Source organism: Cupressus sempervirens, chromosome 5, assembly GCF_028749045.1.
Source record: "Cupressus sempervirens isolate cs-2001-9-10 chromosome 5, ASM2874904v1, whole genome shotgun sequence".
Lineage (NCBI taxonomy): Eukaryota > Viridiplantae > Streptophyta > Pinopsida > Cupressales > Cupressaceae > Cupressus > Cupressus sempervirens.
Genome location: NC_143122.1, coordinates 1026269064 through 1026296970, shown reverse-complemented (window position 1 = coordinate 1026296970; position 27907 = coordinate 1026269064). Strand labels below are relative to the sequence as shown.

General features: G+C 40.0%; 1 protein-coding gene across 7 annotated transcripts in view; it reads right to left on the bottom strand.

The window, feature by feature from the left end:
• LOC149559432 (uncharacterized) overlaps positions 1 to 27907 on the bottom strand; it is a 291923-nt gene that overhangs the window by 185922 nt on the left and 78094 nt on the right. For all 7 annotated transcript variants that reach the window (XM_089833327.1, XM_089833332.1, XM_089833329.1 and 4 more), the window contains 2 exons: positions 12024 to 12086; positions 11833 to 11925 (listed from right to left, as the gene is read on the bottom strand). In XM_089833327.1, coding sequence (XP_089689453.1) covers positions 11833 to 11925; positions 12024 to 12086 — 156 coding nt within the window. The remainder of the gene's footprint in view (positions 1 to 11832; positions 11926 to 12023; positions 12087 to 27907) is intronic.

Genomic DNA, 27907 nt, shown 5'->3' with positions numbered 1-27907 from the left:
TCGACCCCGTCGGGGGCGTTGCCCCCTGGACCCCCAGTCGTTGCGGATATCAATCATGGGAGTCTAACCAGTTGAGAAGACTTGGAGTTGCTGCAAGCATGGAGTGTCTGTGTACCAGAGGCACTAAGAGTAGGTGTTGGCCGTGAGGCTGTCTTGGTGGATGCATAGAGAGCTCGGGAGGAGCTGATCATCCAGTTGGAGGCAGTGCAGCGACACTTGGTTTAGTGTACTCGAAATTGGAAGGCAAAAAGCGGCACAGGTGGCTATCAGGGTCAGATGTCAAATTGGCTAAGGTGACAGTGTTGAAGACCAGTTAGTCAGACAATGTATTTTGGTTGTTGATTTGTCTCAGAGATTTTGTAATAGTCGTCAGGAAACGACTTTTCTTTTTGGCGGGGATGATGTCGTCGGTAGAAATTGTATATCAGCCGACGGGTCCCTTCAGAAAGGAAATTGTGTATCAGCTGACGGGTCCCTTCGGAAAGGTTCTTCTTATGTAGCCAACGAGTCCCTTCAGAAAGGTTTTTGTTATGTAGCGACATGTTGTATGTGACCAACGGACTCCTTCGGGAAAGTTCTTCGAAAAGTATTTATAACCCCTTCGGGAAGCATTGTAATCATCTTATCATTCAAGCATAATGTACTGTTTGGCATATGCGAATAATAATAAGAGTTCTGCTGTTCGTGTTCGTGTTCACTATCTGTGTGTGATTCTTAATTAACCTATGCAGTAAACAAGGAGGAAGAGAAAGAAAGAAGATGAAAAGTTTTAAAAGTTATTATTATTATATTTTCTCATCTACGCTTATGTGTACGTAATGATAAGGTGGCATCATTGGATTATTATTTATAATGTATTGGTGTCATCTTATTATTATTTACATATGTTCGTATTTGAGAATGTAAAATAATAGTTAAATAATAATAATATTTGATAAGTCTTTTAAAGGTAAGAATTTATGTTTATTTTAATTTATTTATTATAATGTTCTTCTTATAGCTCATGCGGTTCCACCATGAAATATGTTGCCAAATCCTAATAACCTTGCCAAGATAGTTTTAAGTCAAATCTGTCGATTTTGATGACTGGACTATTCAACCATCCCCTTCCGATGAGCCCATTTAGCAATGCTTCTCCTCTCTCTTCAATCTTCTTCTCGTAATGATTCAAAACAACATTTTTGCCTAAACATCAATTCAAGATTTATAAATTGTTAATTCAAAATCATCTAGTCACCATTAAAGATTTCATCAATGTCAAAATAACTAACTCTTCTTTCGCATGATCACGAAGAAATAAATTGATACAATGGCTATAATTAACTAACTCACTTTCACATGATAAATAAATCAATACAATGGCTATAATTAACTAACTCAATTTCACTTGATCATGAAGTAATAAACAACGGCTATAATTAACGAACTCAATTTCACATGATATGAAGAAATAAACAACGGCTATAATTAACTCAATTTCATATGATATTGTTTCATTAAATTAACGGCTATGTTCAACTTAAAATTTAGGGCAAAATTTGGGATGTAACACCATGAGTGTTTTTGGCGGGAGGCCAATCAAAGATAGCCTAAATCTTCTCCTAATGAACTTGAACTCTATATTTACTGACATGTCCCAAGTACAATATTTTTATCATACTGAATTCACATTTGGAATGCTTGGCGAACAAAGACTGATCTTTCATGATCTTTAGGACTTCATCCAGATCTTTCAAGTGATCTTCCCATGTCCTGCTATAAATAAGAATGTCATCAAAAAATACTAGTAAGTACTTACGCAATTGTTTGTTGAAGATGGGATTCGTGCATGATTGGAGCGTAGCAAGAGCACTCGTTAATCCAAATAGCATGACCAGGAACTCATAATGCTCGTAGTGACAACAAAAGGCCGTCTTTTCCACATCTTCCTCCCTCATGCGGATCTAATGGTATTAGGAGAGGAGATCTAATTTCGATAAATATATTGCGCCATGTAATTCATCCAGCAACTCATCTATCCTTGGAATGGGATATCTATTCTTTATTTTTGTGTTCAACGCACGGTAGTCCACACACATGTGCATCATCCCATCCTTTTTGACCAATACCACTGATGACGCGAAAGGGCTAAAACTGGGATGGATCCATCCTTTCTCTAGCAGTTCCTAAATAGTATTTTCGATCTCATCTTTGAATTTCTTGGGATGGCAGTAGGCTGTGGTTATGACCGGCTTGACTCTTGCTTCCAACTCAATAGTATGTTCAAACCCTCGATGAGGTGGTATGCCAGGAGGAATGTCTATAAAAACTTTATCATGATCGCTCAAAACATTTTGGAGATCATCATCCTAGGGAGGTGTCTGTTGCCCTTTTATAGGTTCTACCGAAACAAAACAATGTGCAGCCCAAGCAATGTCATCACGCCAAAAAATTGCCTCCATCTGATGTGCAGAAACTTCCTTCAAACCCTCATTTGTCATTCCGCGGAGAACAACCTTCTTTCCATTGACAACAAAAGTGAAGTCCATCCATTTGAAACTCTGAGTGTATTCGTCAAGTGTCTCCATCCACTGTTTGCTTAGAATAACCTCTATGTCATCAAGGTCCATTATGAAGAAATCCTCGATCACCATGTAATTCGCTATTGTGATACTTAGCTAAGGAAAAAAGTGTTTACAAGGCAGAAGAGTCCCTCCAACAAGCTTGACCTGGAATCCTGCATGTCTCCATAGGTAGACCTCTTTACTTCACCAGAGATGAATTTATGAAGTTCAAAGTGGCTCCACTATCAAGCATCACCATAACCCATTGTCCTTGAAGGGTTCCCCGTACACAAAAAAACCGTGCAGCTCGGGCTACCAGCTAGGGCAATACTTCCTCCGCACCATACCAATGCTGCAATTCTTTCCGTATGGTTCAAACTAGCCATGTTGGTGTCATCGTGATGTTGAGGTGGCAAGATTGAACCGTTTTACCCAACCTTTCTGTAGTTCTGTCAATCCATCCATTAAGAGCACTATCCATCTTTTTTCAGAAATGTCCGTGACCAAAACAAAATTTCTGAAATTCTACAATGTACTGGTCAACTGATCCAGTTTGCCTCAGTTGTGCCAAATCTTTGAAATTGAGTTCCGGATCTTTACCGTCAAATCGATCTATCAATCTCTCAGTGAATTTCGCATAGATATTTATTTGATCATGCCCCAATGTAATGGTCCCGTGATGCCAAGTGTAAGGCTGCAAATTTAATTGCTTCTTCTGGCATCGGATTAAGCTGAAAGTATCTGCCTTCATTACCCACACTTGTGTAGATATGGATCCAGATCTGTCAAATGGTGATAGATTTACTTTACTCAACTTCCTCCTAAGATCATATTTAAAATATCCTCTGTTTCCCCCTCCCGAATATCTCATTCTCAGATCTGCATAATCTTTGTAGGATATATCTTCCTCAAAATTAGCGTTCTTCCAGTCTTCTCTTAGTTGTTCCTGCATTTCTTCAAAGGTCGGTTGCTTCCCTCCAGGAGGTGTCTCTGTCTATGGGGGAAAGACGACATGGAAGGTCGAGAGCATGCTGGATGAGAGTTTGTTTTTCCAAGTCCGCACTGTGACCATTTTGTTCTCTAGATACTTTATTGTCTGCCAACTTCATGAGTCTCTTCCATGAGTCACTGATCATTGATCTATGTCTAATTCCTGGCAAGTTCTCTCAGTAGTGCCACGAGTTCAGCAGTTGTGGGTTCCGGTTCAGCAGCCATTCTATCAACAGAATGGGTTCTTCTTCTCTTCTGGCTATAAACACTCATTCACTATCCATGGGCTGGCAGGATCAAAGCTCTGACACCACTGTAATGTCCCTTTCCCTATGTTCCCTCTACATGAGGATTTGTCTGATTCACAACTCAAATTTCCAACCAAGACAGAGGAAATTGAGATGGCCATATACCATAGGAAGGTCTACACTTGCGCTACACCAAGTAGGAGGGTAGAGACAGAGGTTGTACGGTGTATATGGCTAGCCATACACTAAGCTCCAGATGGTTGTACGATATGCAATTTGGAGTGTAATGTGGGTCGTACGGTGGATGGTTATGGAGCTAATCGTACGATGGGAAGGAGTCGGTTGTATAGTAGGTCGTACAATTGCTGTAGGTGAAGCAGAATGGGCATGTGGTGGAGACAAGGGGAGGGTCGTACAGTGTGTGGGAGCAATCATGGGAGTTGGTCATACAGTGGTATAGGAAGCCGTATAGTATATGCTGCAAGATGTACAGTGATGGTTGGGTGCTTGTGTGGAGGCCAAGGTGTCTGTACAATGGCATAGGAGGGTATACGGAAGTAGGGGTGATGCAAAGAATTAGGTGATGCCACTTAGAATGCAAAATAACATATATTAAAAATGAATAATTTGCAATAGTCGAAGTCTGAAAAAATACACACTTGTTACCAAATAGTAATAATATTTCCATATACAAGTAAAGCTCCGATTTTCCAGATCCGAGCCAAGCAATACAAAGACGGAATAGGGTCCTTCGTCTACTCTAAAATGATCTTCCATATGCTACAGAAAAACTCACGTGATGTCATTATTGCAAGGACCGTACGGTGGGCTGGAAAGTGGTACGGACCTGAGATGATAGTGTACGGTTACCAAAGGAATAGAGTCGTACTGTATCTAGTGTACGGTGGAACAAGAGGAAAGACGTCCATACGGTTACCAAGGGAGGCCATATGGATGATATGGGGAGGCCGTACAAATAGGGGATGGGAAGTCGTATGGTAGGGAGGTACGATGTAAATAAGGCTGTACAGTGGAGGAAAATAGAGCCGTACAAATGAAAACACCTAGAAGTACGAATGAACGGATTAGTAGGATTGTGATACTTCGAGCTGTGGGGGCATGCTAGAGGGAACACTCAGTCATGCAATCATGAACTTATAAATTCGAAGTTAGCCGATAAAACCAAACAAGAATAGAGATTGAACACATATAACCTTAATGAATATTTGCCACCAAATGGTGCTCTGATTTGCCAGATCCGAGCAAAATATTACAGGCAACAGAATAGGGTGAGTGTCGAATCCCACCAAAATGGAACAAGCCAAATAGGGAAGATATTTCACTTCCGAAATGGCGGACAACAGAGAATCCTAATAAGAATTTGTAGTACAACAAAGTGTAATCAAATCGCATACCTAAAGACTACCAACAAGCTGTGCTTAAATACCCATTAGGGAAAAATGTCCAAGGGTGTACAAAGATAGCCGACGGCAACACAAACTACAAAAACAAAATAAAAATGGGTCTGAGATATATTAAATCAACCGGCCCAATTACAATAGCTTAATTAAAATTTATTTTATAACGGGAACATTACAGCCATCCCGCCCCAAATTTTGCTTGTCCTCAAGCAAATGCAATGCCGGATGCTATAGAATGTGCTCGCCCTCCCACGTCACGTTGTCCAATGGTAAGTGTTTTCAATGTACCAAATATTCCTTCACCATGCAGTTGCACAAGGTCTTCTCACTTTGATGATCTTGGCTGGTTCCAATACGAGCTTTCCTTCATTGAGCGATGGAAGGTTTGCCTCTACCGTGACATTCTGTCCCACAACTTTCTTAAGGCAGGAGACATGAAAAATGTTATGAATACAACTCCCCTCAATAAGTTCCAACTCATATGCAACTTGACCGATGCGGGGAACTACCCAATAAGGATCATAAAATCGTGGCTTCAATTTTTCTTTCCACTTTTCCTTCAATGAGGATTGTCGGTATGGTTGAAGTCTGAGATAGACCAAGTTTCCCACTTCAAAAGTTCTCTCGATTCGATGTCTGTCGGCATAGATTTTCTGTTGATTCTGTGCCTGTTGTAAGTTTTCCTTCAAGTATCTTAGTATGTCATGTCCTTCCTTAAGCCAGTCACTTGCCCTTGGTGCACGACTATCACCCAAAACTGTGTCGATGAAGGAAAGGGGTTCATACCCATATAGTGCTTTGAACGGTGTCATCCCGATTGACATGTGGTAAGTGATATTGTAGCAATATTCCCCTAAGTGCATCCATTTGACCCACGCCCGTTGTGCCGAAACATGATTCTGAATGTAACCTTCAAGCCACTTGTTCACAATCTCCATCTGTCCATCTATCTGAGGGTGATAACTAGTGCTTGGCGACAATTTTGTTCCTGCTAGTCAAAATAGTTTTGTCCAGAAGATACTGATAAATCGACCATCCCGATCCCTAACAATGTTTTGGGGTAACCCGTGCAAACGAAAAACTTCTCTAAAAAATAGATCGGCTACCTATGCAGCCTGAAAATTCGAAAAGATGGCGAAGAAATGTGTGTACTTCGTCAATCTATCAACCACCACGTAAATACAATCATTTCCATTCACCTTGGGAAGTCCAGTAATGAAATCCATCGAGATACTCTATCACTTATGTTTTGCAATTGGCAGAGGTTGCAGTAACCAGGTGGGTAGAGTATGTTCGGATTTGTTTTGTTGGCAAACTGCACACTCTCTTACATATTGCAATACATCTCCTTTAAGACCATTACAAGAAAACCTCTCCCTAAGATGTCTATAAGGTTTGAGGAAGCTCGGGTGTCCTACCAAGGGTGAGTCTTCTACCTCCTTCAAGTGTTTTTGCTTCAATTTGGATTCCGGCACTAAAAATATCCAATTCTTATAGTAAATGATGTCATCCACCACTTTGTACTGATCATCCTGGGTGTTGCCATCCATTACCTCACAGGTAAATGTCTTTATAGAATATTCTACCAACAAATGTGCTTTCAATCAACTGAAATCTGGGTTACTAAGCAGATGGTGGGTTTCCTAAACAAAGCATTTGCAACCACATTGTTCTTTCCTTTCACATATTCAATGTCAAAATCAAAAGCCTGAAACTTGCTTATCCATTTTTGTTGCCTCTCGTTCAAGTCTCGTTGCTCTAGAAAAAATCTTAGACTATTGTGATCCATACAAACAACAAACTTGGCACCCACCAAATACTGCAGGAACTTGGCTAGTGCATGTACAATGGCCAACATCTCTGTCATAAATGGAATATAATCGTTCTGTTTGTGTAAACTTCCTGCTCTACTAGGCTATGCGGTGTCTATCTTGTATTAGTACCACGCCAATGCCTTCTCTGGATGTGTCGCACTCTAGAATGAAAGGTCGAGCGAAATCAAGCAATGCAAGTATGAGACAAGTGCTCATTGCTTTTTTTAGCTTATCAAAAGTGAGTTGTGCTTTTTCATTCCACTGGAAGGAACATTTTCTTATCAGATCTGTTAATGGGGCATTGAGTTGTGAGAATACTTTTACAAACCTCTATTAATAACTACACAGTCCAAAAAATCCTCGCAACTTCGTGAGTGATTTCAAGGGAGGCCAATCAAAGATAGCCTGAATCTTCTCCTGATGAACTTGAACTCCATATTTACTGACAACATGCCCCAAGTACAATATTTCAGTCATACTGAATTCAAACTTGGCTTGCTTGGCGAACAAGGACTGATTCTACATGATCCATAGGACTTCGTCCAGATGCTTCAGGAGCTCTTTCCAAGTCCTGCTATAAATAAGAATATCATCAAAAAATACTAATAAGTACTTACATAATTGTTTGTTGAAGATGCGATTCATGCATGATTGAAATGTAGTAGGTGCATTTGTTAATCCGAACGGCATGACCAAGAACTCATAATGCCCATAGTAACAAAGAAAGGTTATTTTTCCCATGTCTTCCTCACTCATGCCGATCTGATGGTATCCAGAACGGAGATCTATTTTCGAAAAATAGACTGCGCCATGTAATTCATCCAGCAACTCCTCTATCCTTGGAATGAGATATCTATTCTTTATTGTTTTTTTGTTCAACGCACAGTAGTCTACACACATGCGCATCGTCCCGTCCTTTTTGACCAATACCACTAATCACGCGAAGAGGCTAGAACTAGGACGGATCCATCCTTTCTCCAACAATTCTTAAATAGTCTTTTCAATCTCATCTTTGAATTTCTTGGGATGGCGGTAGGGTGTGGTTATGACCAGCTTGGCTCCTGCTTCCAACTTGATAGTATGTTCGAACCCTCGATGAAGTAGTATGCCAGGAGGAATGTCAATAAAAACTTTATCATGTTGACTCAAAATATTCTGGAGATCATCATGAGGAGGTGTTCGTTGCCCTTTAATAGGTTCCACCGAGACAAAACAATGTGCAACCCAAGCAATGTCATCATGCCAAAAAATTGCCTCCATCCGATGTGCAAAAACTTCCTTTGGACCTTCATTTGCCATTTTGCGGAGAACAACCTTCTTTCCATCGACAACAAAAGTAAAGTCCATCCGTTTGAAGCTCTAAGTGTATTTATCAAGTGTCTCCATCCACTGTATGCCTAGAATAACCTCCATATCATCAAGGTCCACTATGAAGAAATCCTCAGTCACTGTGTGATTCGCTATTGTGATACTTAGCTGAGGAACAAGGTTTGTGCACGAGAGGAGAGTCCCTCCGGCAACTTTGACCTAAAACCCCGCGTGCGTCTCCGTAGGTAAACCTCTTCATTTCATCAGAGAGGAGTTTATGAAGTTTAGATTAGCTCCGCTATCGAGCATCACCATAACCCTTTTTCCTTGAAGGGTTCCCTGTACACAAAACACTATGCACCTCAAGCTACCAGCTAAAGAAACAGTTCCTTCGTATCGTACCAATGCTGCAATTCTTGTTGTACGATTCAAACAACCATTTTGGTGTCCTCATGGGGTTCGCTGTCTTCGGTGGGTATATCTTCATGTTCATCCTCATCATTGGACACAGCCTTAATGTAGTGGATCTTTCCTTTCCCGAGGCATCTATGTCCAAGTTCCCATGGTCCTTTGCAATTGAAACATAGTTTCTTCCTTCGAGGCTCTTGTCTGCTAGCTTCATCCAACGACGGCTTCCTTGGCCAAGGTTTATTATCTTTGTCCCTGGGAAACATTAGCGGTTTTGGAATGTAACCCCGCGAGGATGATGTTGACGATGATGCCATAATCCGTGCTTTCTTAATGGCCTTCGACAGGGTGGCAGGTATGAACTCCTTTACCCAATCCTTCAATGGTTCTGTCAACTGTCCATGAAGAGCACTATCTGTCTTCTTTCAAAAAATTTCGTGACCAAAACAGAGAGTTTCTGAAATTCTGCAATGTAATGGTCAACCGATCCAGTTTGCCATCAAATTGATCTATCAATCTCTCAGTGAATTCCGCATAAATATTTATTTGATCATACCCCAATGCGATGGCGTCGTGATGCCACCATTCATGCGCAACTCCCTCCAAGTGTAATGCCACAAATTTAATTGCTTCTTATTCTGGCATAGGATTCAACTAGAAGTCTCGGCCTTCATTACCCAGGCTTGCGCAGATATGGATCCGGATCTGTCAAATGGAGACAAATTTACTTTACTCAACTTCCTCCTGAGATCATCGTTAAAATATCCTCAGTTTCTGCCTCCGGAATATCTCATTCCCAAATCTGCGTAGTCTTTGTAAGATATATCTTCCTCAAAATTTGCATTCTTCCAGTCCTCTCTCAATTGTTCTTGAACCTCCTAAATAGATGGTTGCTTCCATCCCTGTGGTGCCTCCGTTTGTGGGGGAAAAGACAACATAGAAGGTCATGAATGTACAGGATGAGGATTTGCTTTACCCAACACAAAGTCTGCACTGTGACTATTTTGTTCACCGGATACTTTATTCTCTACCAATTTCTTGAGAGTTTCTTCCATGAGTCGCTGAGTATCATTGATCTATGCCTAATTCCTCACAAGTTCTCTTAGCAGTGCCACGAATTTGGCCACTGTGGGTTCCGGTTCTGCCACCATTCTATCAACCGAATGGGTTCTCCTTCTCTTCCGGCTATAAACTCTCATTTACTGTTCACAAGCTGGTAGGATCAAAGCTTTGATACCTTTGTGATGACCCCGTGTCCTTCGTCTACTCTGAAACGATCTTCTTCTCTACGCTACAAGAAAACTCATGTGTTGGCGTTATTGCAAGGGTTGTACGGTGGGCTGGAAAGTGGTACGGACCTAAGAGGATACTATACAGTTACCAAGGGAATAGAGTCGTACAATATCTAGTGTACAGTGGAGCAAGAGGAAAGATGTCCGTACAATAGTAGGGATGGACTATACGATGCTTAGAAGCGGTCGTATGGTTAGCAAAGGAGGCCGTACGGATGATATGGGGAGATCATACAGATGGGGGATGGGAAGTTGTATGGTGGGGAGGTAAGATGTAAACAAGGCCGTATGGTGGAGGAAAACAGAGCCATACAAATGAAAACACCTAGCAGTACGGATGAACAAATGGGTAGGATTGCGATACTTCAAGCTGTGGGGGTATGCTGGAGGGAACACTCAGTCATGCAATCATAAACTTATAAATTTGAAGTTAGCCAATAAAACCAAACAAGAATAGAGATTGAACACATATAACCTTTATTGAATATTTGCCACGAAATGGTGCTCCTATTTGTCAGATCCTAGCAAAGCATTACAAGCAACGAAATAGGGTGAGTGTTGAATCCTAAAGAAACCAAACAAACCAAGTAGGGAAGATCTATCACTTCCGAAATGGCGAACAACAAAGAATCCCAACAAGAATTTGCAGTACAAAGAAGTATAATCAAATTGCATACCTAAAGACTACCTACAAGCCGTGCATGAATACCCGTTACGGAAAACTATCCAAGGGTGTACAAAGATAGCCGACGGCAACACAAACTATGGAAACAAAATAAAAATGGGTCCAAGATATATTAAATCAACTGGCCCAATTACAATAGGTTAATGAAAATTTAATTTATAATGGGGAGATTATAGCAGACCCCTCATATCCAGCCACCACATTTTAGGGTTACTATGACATTGTATCATGTTTCTATCATGAAGAAAGGAAGCATCTTGCTGCTGAGTAGAAAATCCTTGTAGTTTGAGATAGTTTAAGACCCCTTGTACCCTAGGTGAGTATCCATTTTATGATTTGGATGCATTCAAAGAAGGACGTGCTGATCTGAAGGAGAGGTACAGCAGACACGGGGCAGTATTTGGTTGTATTTCGGTGAGCAGTACTTACTTTTAGCAGCATTTACAATTCAGCAAAGCATTTTAGCATTTTATGAGTGATTGTGAAAGGATATACCTGTATAGAGATGTTCATACAGGCTGCTAGCATACATAACGAATGATTATAGTTGCTGGAACAATGATACAGTCTCACACATTGAGGATAGACTTGTTTCAGGTTTAATCAACCTGTGTAAATTTTATTCGTCAGTGGTTAAAAGTAAATGAAATCAATATTGCATATCTGAATTTATGTCATTTAGCTTATTTGTTGTAATGCTCAAATTGGTAATGCAAATTCCAATCAGATTTTAGTGTTATTACAGATTGTCATTATGTCAAACACTGTCAAAACACAAAAAAAGAAAAGAAAATAGCTTGGCGCAAACAACACCATCCTAAAGTTCAAAATTATGAAATCTTTAAAATAAGCACATTCTGATCTCCTGATAAATTTAAATATTATTGAGGATTCTCCTATTTGAAAGAATTTGTCTAGTGAGTTATTGTTAGCCTCAAAGCATAAGTATTAAACATATACCACTTCACAGGTTCTCATCTTTCATGTTATTGGAAAAATAAATGCATGTGCATCATGTTAAGGACGTATAATAACTAGTAAGATCTTTAAAAAAAGAATTTTGATTCTGTAAATAATAAACTGAAAAGATTTAATTAAACATCTGCAATGATGAACAACTTACAGGATTAAACATTTCCTCCCCGAAGCCTAACTCCTCAAGAATTGAATGAACCAATCCTAATATATAACGTAGAATAACAGACCCAAAGCCAACCTGTAATAGCATTAAGTAGATTTGATTAGAAAAAATCAACTAAGACAGGCTGTCTAGCAGGTAAAGTGGAAAAATCTAAAACATTGAGGAATACTTACAATTGAACCATATAAGATAACATATGCCGTGCTTTTCCGCCCTGTTGGAAGCAGCTTCATAACCTGACATCAGATAAGATTACTATTAAGGACCACTGCATGAGAATTAGTAGAAAAGTAGCTTTGATCAAACAAGTTATCTTTGTTGACATGGCATTTCCACAGAGAGATTAATTTGGGAGTGCTTGTACTAATTAACTTAATTGAAGTTTATTTTATGTCAATGTTTCAAGATCACACTTTGTGATCCATCATCAGATGAGAAAAATATGTACTAAGCCTGTGACCTAAAAAGCTGATGCAAAATAAACTTCTCCAGTTATGAAAGCACTCAAATCAAGTTACCTAAGTTCTAATCAAACTTGGTTATTATTATGAATATTTTGCAAAACTTCAGCTTTGGAATATATCAATGAAGTTTGTATTAGAACTCAAAGTGCATAAAGGTTCAAACATTTCAACAACAGAAGCAAGCAATCATTGCTCACGATGTTTAAACATCATATTGTGCAAAAAATGTTATTTTACTGATTGGATTGATATAAGAGATTTATTTTTAATCCTTGATATGCTATCTTTATCCATGCTATCTTTATCCTTTCCTAATCTGTGTATTAGAAAAATGTGTAAATTCAAGTAAGAATAAGGAAGGCAGACAGCCATCAGATGTCTTTTTCCTTTTTCTTTCTATTGCTTACAAGATTAGTTACCGTTTTCTCAACAGAGAAGTGATTAAATTTTTGGAGGAAAGTCTATTGGGAACTTTTCAGTGTTCAGTAATTAGGCATCACAAGGGTAATGTCCAAGAAAAAATAAGAGGTGAACTGGCCATTTGCTTAAAGGAAGTGTTGATGTGAGTTCTGTAAACACTCCAACATGCGAGATGAAACATCAAATATCAACAAAGACACCATGTATGCTAAGATTGCAAAAAACGATCATAGAGGCAACTCCAAGGTTCATGTTAGTCGCAATTTAGTTGGTCAGAATAATACTTTATGGTTTTTGTTTTGATTAGTGATGGCACTGTAATGAAAGTTGGTTCTCAAGTAGTTGTAGGAACCAAGGGTTGGTAAGCTCAACCAACCCTTGGGTAATTTATAAATGTAATATGGCACCGATAATATGTCACCACTGATATGACATTACATGAAATAAAGCTTATTCTACTAATATTACATGCATGGTCTCCATTCCAAGTTATTATGTTTCTTACGCTATTGCGTGAATATTCCTGTTTACACTATATATAAAGCAAATAATGATAACCCATAGGTAGGGAGTAAACATTTTGGCGGCGTTGTGAAGTTCAAATCTCAAGGTTTGAAGAAGTGTGAATAGGCAAGATGGCTGAATGCACCTCTGATCAGCAAGTATTGGTGACTGAAAACAACACTAAGGCAATAGGGAAGAGTGTAATGGCCCTAGCCAATAGGCAACTAATAACTACTAATACTGAACTGTGACATTTCGTCAAACACTTGACTTGCAAACTAAATACACTGCTGAAAGTAAAATACTGAATAAAGGAAATTGTTGTGCAACAAATCTACTCAAATAACTGATGTAAATAGTGCCAATATATTCATTCAAAGATAGCCAAATGCTTTTACATATGATATGCGATTTTTCAACTCAAAGCATTACAACATGGCACATTACAAACAAACCCTTACTGGCTGAACGCAACTGAGAATTTCTTGCAACTACAAACTGAAATGAAGAACCTCGATTGAGCAAATGCTGAAGACGAAATGATGAAAATACAACTCCAACCTGCCCTCAAACTTCCTGACTCTACAGCCTGCATGTACATCCGTACATGTACGGACTAGTACGGCACCTGGCAAAAATAAATGCTGGGCTGAAAGGTGCCAAAAATGGTGTAGAAATAATCGCTAGGCTCCAAAGAAAATTCTCCCAGAAAATAAAAATCAAACTCCCAGCCAACAGTGAGATATGAGCAAAAATGTATGTCCAGGCTGAAAATCGAACCCTACTGGAAATGTCCAAATAAGCCCAACTTGAAGTAGTTGAATACCACTTCCAAAGTGCAACCCTTCAAAGGATATTTCACCTCCTCAGTTATGCAAATCCTTAGGAGACTCCGTTCCTAATGATCAAATGACAATCTGCAGACCAAGATGGCGCCACAAATGCTCAAAGAGAAAAGTAGGGTAAACTCAAGTCATAGGATGTCCAAATGAGAGGCCAAGCACTCTATTTATTCACTTTTCTAAGAAGCCTCTAAGAACTTCTAAAAGTATCCATAAAATATTCTTATGAAATCCCTTTATAATGCACTTCTATAAAAAAAGTCACTTTATAAAATAAAAAGTGCAACTCAACTCAAAATTATAATATTTTGGCCCCGCATAACACATAAAAAATAAAAATATGATAAACCCCATCTCTCCAAGAGCAAATAAGACCATCCAATCCCCAAATAATCATCAAAATGACTCTCTCACCAAAACCATTTGCCTACGAGAGTCCATGATAGGAAAATTCATGCAAAATAACGTGTCACTAAAAAGGGAACATGACAGTCTGCCCCTCCTGAAATTGCTTGCCCTGAAGCAATCTCAAAGCTGGATGTTGCAAAATATCTTCTCCCTCCCATGTGGCATCCTCCTTGGGTAAATCTCTCCACTTCACCAAGTACTCTCCGATAGTCCTCCTGCGGAGCTGTCTCTCTCTACTGTCAATGATGTACTCAGGAACAAGAACCAATTTCCCTTCATTATCCAATGGAGGAAGAACTGTTGAAGGCACAACATGCCGACCCAACACCTTCTTGAGCCATGACACATGAAAAACATTGTGCACCCTGTTGTCTGTTGGAAGCTCAAGCTCATAAGCCATCTCACCAATCCGCTTGATAATCCTAAAAGGGCCATAATATCTAGGCTTAAGCTTCTCTGACCCCCTCTTCCTGAGAGTAGACTGTCGGTAAGGCTACAGCATGAGGTAAACCATGTCACCAACCTCAAAACTCCTCTCTGTCCTCTTCTGATCAGCATACTGCCTATGCTGATTCTGTGCTCTGGCAATATTATCTCTGAGAGCATCAATAATGTCCTTGCTCTCCTGAAGCAAATCTCCAGCACGAGGAACTCTAACATCACTCATAAGCAAATCAACAAAGCTCGATGCATTATAGCCATATAGTGTTGTGAAAGGAGTCATTTGAATAGACATGTGATAGGTAGTATTATAGCAATACTCACATAAATAAATCCATCTAACCCATGCTTTCTGCTGACCAACCACGTAGTTCCTCAAATATCCCTCCACCCACTTATTTACTATCTCTATCTGCCGATCAGTCTACGAGTGGTAATTGGTGCTAGGTGTGAGCTCAATGGCACATAACCGAAACACCTCCTACCAAAAATGACTCAAGAACCTGCTGTCTCTGTCACTCACTATGCTCCGAGGTATCCCATGTAGTCTGAAAATCTCCCTGAAAAAGACTTCAGCCACCTGCACTACCATGTAAGTAGTAGTGATGGGAAAGAAGTGTGCATACTTCGTCAACCTGTCTACCACCACACAGATGCAATCTCGCCCTTGGGCCTTAGGCAAGCCTGTAATGAAATCCATGGATATACACTCCCACTTCCTGTCAAGAATGGGAAGTGGATGTAGGAGCCTTATTGGAAAGGTATGCTCTTGTTTGTTCTGCTGACAAACAAGGCACTCTCTAACATACTGCAACACATCTCCCTTGAACCCCTTCCATGTGAACCGCTCCCGTACCTACCTGTATGTTTTGAAGTATCTAGCATGTCCAGCTGTAGGTGAATCATGAAGTGCTCTCATAACAATACGCTTCACCTTCGATCCTAGGACTAAGAATATTATATTCTTGTCGATAATCAAATCATTCACAAGTGTATCCCTGGTATCGACAACAGTCCCATCAACAATCTCGGATGCCCATGAATCTCTAGCATAATCAGCAATGATCAAGCGCCTTCAATCCTCTGATATCTTAATCATAGCACTGAGATGTGGTCTTCGTGACAATGCATCTGCTACCACATTCTGAGTCCCTTTCACATAGGAGATGTCAAAATCATAGGCCTGTAGTTTACTAACCCACTTTTGCTGCCTGTCATTGAGATCTCTCTGTCCAAGGAAATGTCTCAAGCTATTGTGGTCAATTTTAATGCAAAACTTACTACCCACCAAATACTACCTAAATTTAGCCAATGCATGCATAATAGCCAACATCTCCTTGTCATATATACTAAATGATCTCTTTAGCCCACGGAGCTTCCTTCTCTCAAATGCAATGGGGTGCTTGTCCTGCATCAGAACAACACCAATACCCTCTCCAGATGCATCACACTGAAGCTCAAATGGCTTCAAGAAGTCGGGCAATGCTAACACAGGACATGTAGTCATGATCTCTTTGAATCTCTCAAAGCAAGCTTGTGCCTTAGATGTCCAAACAAAGGCTCCCTTCTTCAGCAAATTTGTCATAGGAGTTGCATGACGTAAATACCCACTAACAAATCTGTGGTAGAAACCACACAATCCAAGAAACCCTCTCAACTGTGTCAAGTTCTCTAGAGGAGGCCAATCCACAATAGCACGAATCTTATCAGGATCCATCCGTACTCCCTCTGCACTAATGATGTGACCCAAATACAATAGCTCTGTCATGCCCAAATCACATTTGGACTCATTGGCGTACAAGGACTCTGACTACAGGATCCCCAAAACTGTCTCCAAGTGCTCCAAGTGCTCCTGCCAAGTCCGACTATAAATCAGAATATCATCAAAGAAGACTAACACATACTTCCTCAACTGGTGACGGAAGACCTTGTTCATGGTGGACTGAAAAGTAGCTGGCGCATTGGTCAGCCCAAATGGCATGACCACAAACTCAAAGTGCCCACAATGACATCTAAAGGCAATCTTCTCAATATCCTACTCTCTAACTCTGATCTGATGGTAGCCAGATCTCAAATCAATCTTCGTGAAGTAACATGCACTGTGAAGTTCATCAATCAACTCATCAATCCGTGCAATAGGGTACCTGTTTTTGATTGTCCTTTTGTTCAGCACCCTGTAATCAATGCACATCCTTAATGTACCATCCTTTTTCTTCACCAAAACAGCCAAAGAAGCAAAAGGAGACTTGCTAGGCCTGATGTGACCCATCGCAAGAAGCTCCTTGATGGTTTTCTCGATCTCATCCTTGAACCTCTTAGGATGCCGGTATTGTGTAATCATCATGAGTTTAGCACCCTCCTCCAACTCAATGATGTGCTCAATACCTCTATCTAGTGGTCTACCAGGTGGGATGTCACTGAAGACTTTGTCATACTTCACTCTCAACCTCTGTATGTCTGGGTGGTACTCTGTCTTATGCTGTCCCTCCTGTGTAGGCATGAGAGTACATACGGCTGCTCATTGAATGTCATCATGTCTGGCTATCCTCTCCAGCCATCTGAAGGAAATAGTCCTGATGTCTCCATTCCTGATGGCTTTAAAAATGTGTTGCTTCCCATCCACTTCAAACTTAATCTCCATGTCCTTCAATCTAAAGGTGACCTCTCCCAATGAGAGCAACCACTCCATCCCAAGAACAATATCCAAATCACCCATGTCGACAACATGGTAGTCCACCTTGAACTCATAGTTGTTCAGGCGTAAGGGCAAATTTCTAACCATCCTGTTACACTTAAGAGTATAACCATCAGCAACCTGTACTCATAGTCCCTCAAACTCCTCAGTCATAATTCTACGATGTTCAACAAAATGTGCATCAATGAAATTGTGCGTAGCACCTATATCAACCAAAGTAATAACTCTCTGCCCTGCTAGAACACCACACAATCTAAAAGATCCTTCCTGCTGAATGCTAGACAAGTGTGCCTCATGTAAATGAAACTCGGGCTCCTCAGTTTCTGGAGCTTCTGCTTCTGCCTCGGGCTTTGCATCACTATGATCAACCTCATGTTCAAAATTATCAGAATCAAAACCCTCGTAGTAAGCCCACATAACCCTATTGGCTTTCCCCTTAGGCCTCATAGGACAATCATGATCTCTATCATAGGAACCCTTGCAGTAAAAACATAGCTTCTTCCTGCGCAAGTCATTCAGTGTCTCCATATCCAAAGGTGCAATAGACTTACCCTTGGTATCACCTTTTTTGCCCTTGTTTTTATCAAACTTCTTATTGTCCTTGAATGAAGAAGTGCTCCTAGAGGTGAACTTGCTAGAGCGTGCTGTGAGTTCCATGCTCCGTGCCTTCCTCATAGCCTCCTGCAGTGAAGGGGGATCGAATGCCTTGATCCACCCCTTTAGAGGTTCAGACAACCCCTTTGTGAATAGTATAACCAACCTCCTCTCGGACACATCCTGCACCATCACTGATAATCTCTGAAACTCACTGATGTAGACCTCCAAACTGTCCATTTGTCTCAGCTATGCAAGATCACGGAAGAAAACCTCTGGGTCTTTCTTATCAAAATACTCTACCAATCTATCCATAAAATCCTGATAGGATGTCACTTGGTTATGCTGCAGTGTAACCATACCATGTGACCACCAATCATGTGTTGCGCCCTCTAAATGCTAAGTGGCATACTTGATAGCATCCGTCTCTGACATAGGCCTCAATGATAGGAATGTATCTAACTTATGGATCTAGGCTTGTGCTGTCATCTGTCCACTACCATCGAAAGATGGTAAGGTGAGCTTGCTAGCAGCTCGTTGCAACTCACTATCCTGACCTCCTCAAGGCCTCCAATTTTGCCTGCTACTCCTCATGTGCTCTCTTCTCTAACTCAGGTAGCGATCAAAATTCAGCAACTCCCAAACATGTGGAGGTAGTGCCTACCATTCTGCATCTGCAGCTCGAAGATCATCCTGAAAGTCCTCTAGCATATCATCCTCTAATGCCTCCTGGGTTGCCTCTCTAAAGAATGTAGGACGTGTAGGCCTGTTTGCAGTCCATGACCTGTTCCTAGGAGCACCCTGTGAACCTGCTACACTCTTGTTATCCTGCTATGGTGTCCCCCTACCCTATTCATGATTCCTCAGCTGAGCAACTCTCTCCAACATAATAGTCAATGCACGTATAGACTGAACTATCTCTTGCTGTCTAGTAGTCATAGCCCGGAAGAAGTTTCTAGCCTCATCATCATCAGTCCTAGGGACTCTAGGTGGACTCTGTGACTGTCTTTCACCCATAGTAAGTATATGCCTGAATTCTTGCTCACCCTTAGGTGCTGCTCTCCTGCATGTATAATACTTGTAATACCCAAAAGCTGAAGGATGCATAAAGATTCTTTACCCAACAGGATGGCAAGAACACCACTCTGATACCACTGTAATGGCCCTAGCCAATAGGCCACTAATAACCACTAATACTGAACTATGACATTTCGTCAAGCACTTGACATGCAAACTAAATACACTGCTGAAAGTAAAATACTGAATAAAGGAAATTGTTATGCAACAAATCTACTCAAATAACTGATGTAAATAGTGCCAATATATTCATTCGAAGATAACCAAATGCTTTTACATATGATATGCAATTTTTCAACTAAAAGCATTACAACATGGCACATTACAAACAAACCCTTACTAGCTGAATGCAACTGAGAATTTCTTGTAACCAAAAACTGAAATGAAGAACCTAGATTGAGAAAATGATGAAAAAACAACTCCAACCTGCCCTCAAACTTCCTGACCGTACGGCCTGCAGGTACATCTGTACATGTACGGACTGGTACGGCACTTGGCAAAAATAAATGTTGGGCTGAAAGGTGCCAAAAACGGTGTAGAAATAATCGCTAGGCTCTAAGGAAAATTCTCCCAAAAAATAAAAATCAAACTCCCAGCCAACAATGAGATATGAGCAAAAATGTATGTCCGGGCTGAAAATCAAACCCTACTGGAAATGTCCAAATAAGCCCAACTTGAAGTAGCTAAATACCACTTCCAAAGTGCAAACTTTCAAAGGATATTTCACCTCCTCAGTTATGCAAATCCTTAGGAGACTCCGTTCCTAATGATCAAATGACAATCTACAGACCAAGATGGCACCACAAATGCTCAAAGAGAAAAGTAGTGTAAACTCAAGTCATAGGATGTCCAAATGAGAGGCCAAGCACTCTATTTATTCACTTTTCTAAGAAGCCTCTAAGAACTTCTAGAAGTATCCATAAAATATTCTTCTGAAATCCCTTTATAATGCACTTTTATATAAAAAGTCACTTTATAAAATAAAAAGTGCAACTCAACTCAAAATTATAATATTTTGGCCCCGCATAACACATAAAAAATAAAAATATGATAAACCCCATCTCTCCAAGAGAAAATAAGACCATCCAATCCCCAAATAATCATTAGAATGACTCTCTCACCAAAACCATCTGCCTAGGAGAGTCCATGATAGGCAAATTCAAGCAAAATAACATGTCACTAAAAAGGGAACATGACAAAGAGACTCGAAAAGACTAGTTGACAGAGGATTTGGTTTAGGCATGGGACATTTCAGTTGACCAATATATGCAATGGGAGGTTTGGGAGAGAGCAGTCTTGACTCCCAACCGATAGGGTATGCGCCAAACTCATGGTAGGCACTTTTGGGAAGCCTTCCAAGATTGTTGTCTCGCACATTGATTGAATTCCAATAACAATGTGAGCCAAGAGAGAGTTGAACACCATGTTATTGGAAAATTGGGTAGTCAGGCAGTTTGGCGTAACCAAGGGAAGTTATACAAGTGCAACGGTTCGCCTCGCACCCCCTTGGGTACTATGTGTATGAATCCTCTTCATCTGAGAAGGCACGTTGATTATTACAGATGTAATCTTATGTTCGGTAATTAATGAATATGAATCATTCTTGAGTTCTCTACATTTTTGTGTTCAATATCTTACTCTGTATTTATGCATTGAGTTTTGTTAGCCCCACGAAGGTAAACATTTGGTGTCGTTGGCGCTTGAATCTGGGAACAACGCAAGGAGTGGAACTTGATGGATAAAAGGGAATGCCCATTCCTAAGAAGGTCAAAACCAATGATGATGGAGAGACGGAGCTTTTTGAAGGCGAACATGCTCTAATGGAGAACTTCCACACTCTGTTTCAAGCAATTATTGAAACTTTTGTACCAAGAGAGGCCGCAGGTGCGGAAATTCCTGAGGATATTGGCTAGGATGCCTTGAACGTGAGCCCCGCAATAAACAAGCTCATGCATCAATTTCCCTGTCCGTTTGGGCAAGCATTTCTTGCATAGACGAGGCAAAGGGAGGAAACAAAGGAGTGTCGCCACCAACAGATCTTGAGGAACTTTGCTAGAAACAACCGCAAAGAGAAGGAACGTAATGAAACCTAATGGACCAACCCATGAGCTATAAGCCTTGGGAGTGGCAAATGAAATGAACACTGGTTAATTTGTAATGGTCGCACAGTCCACCCATGTATACAGAGATATAAATAAATAAAAATTGTTTTGTTTACTACTTATGATGGTTGTTTAAATTAATGCCCAATTTACTAAGTAAAAATAGAAATAGAAAGGAGAAAATTGATGATCTACAAGCCACACACGAAGCTTTAATCCTCACACAACAAGTAAAACGAAGACGAAGGTTAAGGTAACTTGCTGAAGGACAGCCAGCTGAAGAATTGTCCAAAAGGGACCTCAAAGGTGTTACGAAGAGTGACCAACAGGTGCTGCGAGAGGCACAAGAACTACTGAAGGCCCACAGTTCATCAGAACACCGACAAGTGAGAAGCAACGAAGAATTGCTTGAAGAGACACATCAGAGGCTGAACTTGATTGAAGAGACGTGAGAACAATTCATAAACTTATCTTGCACACTGCAAAGGGAGGAACCCCGAGACGAAGAAGGAGAAAAAGTGAGGGAAGTTCAAGACACTGGGGCAAGGACAAGTGTCGAAGGGGCACAACAACATAGTGGTCATAGACTCATAGCAACCCATCGGGGTCCAATCCTATCAGTTTGGGAATCCAATCAACTGATCCACATCAGCCGACCAGAAGGACCATGTCATAGAAACATAAATTACCAAAATTTATTGGAGACGGGAAGGAAGATCCCTACAGACACTATCATACGTGTGAGACAATATGGACGACCAATGCAGTCGCGGACAAGGATGAATGTATACAGCAATTTCCGGCTACTTTGCGAGCAGTTGTTGTGGATTGGTAGTCGGACATGGATAAAAGAAAAAATACGTTCGTGGGACAATCTCAAAAAAGAGTTCTAGGCGGAGTTCTGACTACTTTGAGATGACAACGAAGTAGTAGCAAAGATCTATAATTCAAAACAAGGGAAGAAGGAGATTGTACAAGCCTATAACCAAAGGCTCAAAGAATCACTTGGGAGACTGGCCACTCAGTCTATAACAACTGGTTTTCTACTAACTAATTTCCTCATTTCACTAACTGATTTGTATTTTCATATTCACATGACATGGATTTCAATAACAGTTTAAAAACTTATTCTAAATCTACATGGCTTTTCTAATTGAACAAGTTTATCATTAACTATTAATTGATATAATTTAGCTGAAATATAAATCTAAACTAATTACTGAAAAGAAAATGCAATTATTATGCTCATGAACAACTAACTAGATTTTAAGATAACATCTAACTTTTCCGTAAAAGAAACTTTCAGCTTGAAAAGAAAACACTAGCATAAAGGTTAAATATAACATACTGTTTTTAGTTGAGAGACTTTCTAAATTGGTTGTCCAAGCTCTGACTTTAGTGAGAGGAGAAGCCTTATCATAGGCTTAACCTCCCAACTACGGACCTTTTTACTTATCCCCACAAGTTCTAAATTAATAGAATGGTCCTCCCTACCCCGAGGTCGAGTATGGGACGTTCATTGATCCAATCATCGGAGTATTCAGGTGGGTTGAGGTCCCAACAGCTATTCGGAAGAATAACTGAAACATCTAACAACAACGCAATCAATTTGTTGTGGCAAGTCTGCCTAAAACCACCCTGGCCAAGGATTTCGAAATGTGGGTTTATAACCCGATCTCCACCGCTCAGCTTGACAACTAATTTCAAAAGTGGAATTTGCATGAGCTAAATGTATTTGATTTTATTTATAAAGTATGGATTACTGATTTCAATCTTGATTTTCCTTTTTAACAGGTTCATCTACACCTCATCACCATAATTCGGGCCATCAAACCAGTGACTCTCTCGTGCTTGAACATTTATCTTTATTCGTACCTTCATCACCTCATTCAGGCATTAGCCGGGTGATATCCTTGGTGCTCCCTTTACTGTTTATCAAATATTTAAGCATTCTTCCAAAGAATAAAATTAAATGAAAAATCTTCATAGTTTACTCATAAGATTGGCATTCATGGAATTATACTATTCCTTCAAGACATTAGTCTGATTTGAAAATATTGCTTGGATAACAATTATAACCAAGGTTATGCTTAATGCAGTATATTGGAGTAGTATTCATAGACTTAAAGATGGTATATGTATGTTCAGATTCTTATGACTGACAGCTTGGTCTTAATACTGATTGGAAAACATAAAAGCAATATTCAAATGCCGACTCAACCTAACATGTTGAGAGTATGAAATAAGGAAACAAATACAAAAGGTTCTCCTTAAGTGGCTCACTGCTATATAGTCCAATGGGCTATAACTTGAATCACAGACGCCTTCTTCAGTTCTCCACAGAAAGTAGCTGATTTATGGATATCAGGACGTTTAGACTCTGAACGCAGGGACGCTTTAATTCTGAACTCAAAGATGCTTTAACTCTAAATACACAGTCATATATATTCTCAAGCTACCGTAACAGAGAATAGGTATTAAGAAAGAGGTTGGATATCTCTGAATGCAAAGATGTAAGAGTTCTGGCGCTATTGATTCCGTAACAGAGTAAAGGAAATAATGAAAAAGGCCAGAAATCTCTGTGTATCCCGAACACAACAAGGCCAACGTATATATAACTTTGGAAAGACTTTACGGCTTCCTGCCGTTTCAAAATTCATAATCGACTTCTATTCAATCGGTTTTGAAAAAGAAGAATAAGAGAAGAGGGAAAAATTGAAAGGAAAAAGGAAAGATGAAAAGTTTACTTAATAATAGTATTTTATATTATTTTATTATCTTGGTTAAGTTTGTAAATACTTATTTGCAAGGTGGCATTATTGGATTAATAATTCTAATGCAATGGTGCCACTTTGTATTTATTTATTTATGATCTTAATCGAGAGAGTAAAAATAATATTAAGTGATATTATTAATTGATGATTTTAATAAAGGTAAGAACTTTGTTTATTTTTAATATTTATATTGTTTTTAGTTTTTAATTTTAGCTCATGCGGATTCCACCAAGAAATTTATTGTCAAGTCTAATAAACGTGCTAGGACAATTTTTAGGTCAAACCTGTCATTCCTGATGACTGAATCTTATGACCGTCCCATTCCGATGACTTCGTTTCATAATGCTTCCCCTTTCTCTCCAGTCTTCATCCTGCAACCTTTAAAACAACATTCTCGCCAAAACATCAATTCATGATTCATAATTTGTTAGATAAAATTGTTAGGAAATTTCATCATAAATACCAACTGATTCATCATAAATGTTCAACGACTAAAATTAACTGACTCCATTTCACATGAACACAATGGCTCGATTTAACTGACTCAATTTCATATGATAATAAGATCAGTGCAACGGCTAAAATTAACTGCTTCAATTTCACATGAATATGAATAAATATACAACGGTTATAACTACCTTGATATAACAACGACTAACTTAATTTCACTTGAACATGAAAAAATTAACTTGGTTCAACAGCTATATTTAACTTAAAAAAATTTAGGGCAAAAATTGGGATGTAACATAGTCAGCGAACGAACTAAAAAAGAGATGGTTCATCAAAGGATTGAATGCCTTCCTACAAAGGAAAATGAAGATAGTACCACCAACGTCATACTCAGATGCCTATGACCGAACCATGAACTTGGAGAGTGAAGGAAAAACATCAAAGAAAAAGAAGAAATGAAGCAAGTCCTCATCAGAAAGTGCCAAATCATCCAGAGAAGGAAGCAGTAGCGGAAGCAAGGACGAACCAAATAAAAAGGTCTAGGCACTCCAAAAAGATATGGAGAGAATGTTGAAGCAATTGAAAACGATGAAGGGGAGCATAGGCCGCAATACAGAGAGAATGGGCACACAAAGGGGTCATGCACGAAAATGTTAATGTGTGACATCTGCTAGGTGATGGGCCATTCCACTAAGGCATGCCCATACAACATGGAGAGTTGTAGTCAACAAGTGCTCTTTACCTAGGAGCAATTGTCTACCTCTAGGATGACCAACCTGACCCAACAAACCAGCAATGCATCATCCAGCAAATACCGTAACAATCGTCAGGGAGGTAGAGAAGAGAATGAGAATAGAAGCCGAATACAATTTGATTCGAAGGGTCAGCCTATGATTCAATGTGGAGCATCCAACTAATTGGGCCACTTTGCTAGAGATTGTACAAAGAGCAACACGCCTCAAAAGTTGTGTCGATCGTGCAGTCCTGAAGACCACAAAGATGCCAACTGTCTAAAGCTAGGCAGAAATTTGCTCAATATTGAGGAAGGGAAGGTATTTGTGGTCACCCAAAATCAGGCGAAACAAGTTGTGTGCCCACATCCCTGTATGGAGAAGCAAAGGGTATGCAAAGCAAAAGAAGAAATTGAGAACGCCATGAAGGGAAAGAAGGATACGCATATGGCTGTGAGTACCTCCACGGACAGAGGTCGCAAACAACATATTGTCGTAGATGTTACAAACAGAGGTACCAATCAAAATCAATGACATTCAAACTGAGCCTCAACTAAGGATGGCACTATTGAATACTTGTACCACTTCCCAAACAAGTCTTGCACAATAGACCTATGTTCCGAGAGGGTCCATAATGCATCCCATGCTACTAGCAATAAACAATGGCCGACACCCAGCTGTAATTGAAATGGGGATTCTAGGAACTATTCTAATGGACACTATAGTTGACGGAGGGTCAGGAGTAAATGTCCTGCCGAGGAGACATGGAAAAAGCTGGAAGCCGACCTTGTGGCCACCCACCTTCAACCTACTTGGTGCAAATCAACAGGGAATAAAACCCCTTGAGACGCTCATGGCTAAACAAGTAACCATTGGGACACAACTATCTGTATTGGACTCCATCCTAATCCAGCTAAAGAAGGGGTATGACGCCATTCTTGGCAAGGGATTGGCTAGTGTCAATCAAGGCAAACCAGAATTGGAAGAAGAATACACTGTCAATGGAAAGTGGGAGACGGAAGTTCGTTATCAACCGTCATACACAAATAGTGACAAGGAAATTGCCTCGTCTTCAGAGTTTGAGTCAGACGGAGAGTATGGCCGGATAGACGAAGGAAGAAATCAAATGGAGCCCAACGACGAGGGTGTATTGGAACTAGAAGAATGCTCAAAGGATGATGTAAGTTCAACGAATGGACTCTTCCACTGGCAGATGGACTATAAACTTTTTCATAGCTATATGTTGGGGGTGGGGGAATTTGACCAAGGTGTTAAGAATGATGTATTACTACCATAGTTCGGAGAATATAAAAAAGGTGAAGCCTAATTAAATGAAAGTCCCGCCCACAATTTTGATGTTAGAAGGCCAATAAAGTACAAGGAAACTTTTGTACGCATTACTAATCTCACTGATGCAAAGAACCCACGCAACATATTGGTTGGTGATGATTGGGATCCTATACTGAAAGCGGCAACACTTAAAATCTTTACAGAATGTAAAGATGTGTTCACTTGGACTTATAAGGATCTAAAGGGTGTACCCCCAAAGATGTGTGTGCACCACATTCCTCTAGTACCTAGAGCCGTACCTATGTGGAAAAGACCATACAGAATGAATAAGAATTATGTCGCCAAAGTTGATGAAGAGATCCAACACATGCTTGAGGCAAGGATCATGTTCAAGGTCTAGACAAGTGAATGGGTCTCGCCCATCGTAATATCATTAAAAAAGGACGTAAACCAAATCCAAATCTATATCGATTTCCGACGCTTAAACGCAATCACTATAAAAGATCCCCGTCATATCCCGTTCACAGACACAATATTGGAAGAGGAGGTCGGGCATAAAATGTATTCATTTATGGATGTGTGTTCTGATTATAACTACATTTTGATTGTAGATGAAGACAAATTGAAAACCACATTCATGATAGAAGATGGAGTCTACACATATAATAAGATGCCCTTCAGATTGTACAACGCGCCAGCAACCTTTCAAAGAATAATTCTCCATATCTTTGATAAAATGTCAGTAGGGAACTTCCAAGCATTTATGGATGATTGGTCTATCTTTAGAGGGTAAGATACACACTTAGAAGCATTGTGGGAGTGTATGGAGAGGTGTCGACAGGCCAGGTTAGCACTTAACCCGAAGAAGTGACTTTTCATGGTCCCTCAAGGGAAGTTGTTGGGGCACATCGTGTGTAAGACGGGACTAAAGACTGATCCGAACAAGGTACGTGTGATAGTGGAAATGGAGGCTCTAGCTGATGTGAGTGAAGTTAAATCCTTCCCAAGGCATATTGGCTAATACATATCATTCACAAAGAATTTCGTCGAAGTGTTCTTTCCTCTCGAAAAATTGACATGAAAAGGGGAACCCTATGTCTAGGGTACGGAATAGGAGACTTCTTTTAAAGAATTGAAGACTAGATTGCTAGGGGCACCGATCTTGGCATATCGGAACTGGGATAAACATGTACATGTGGATGCATCCAATTTCGCAATAGGTGCAACTCTAAATAGGCAATCATGGTCTGGATCATCCTGTCTAT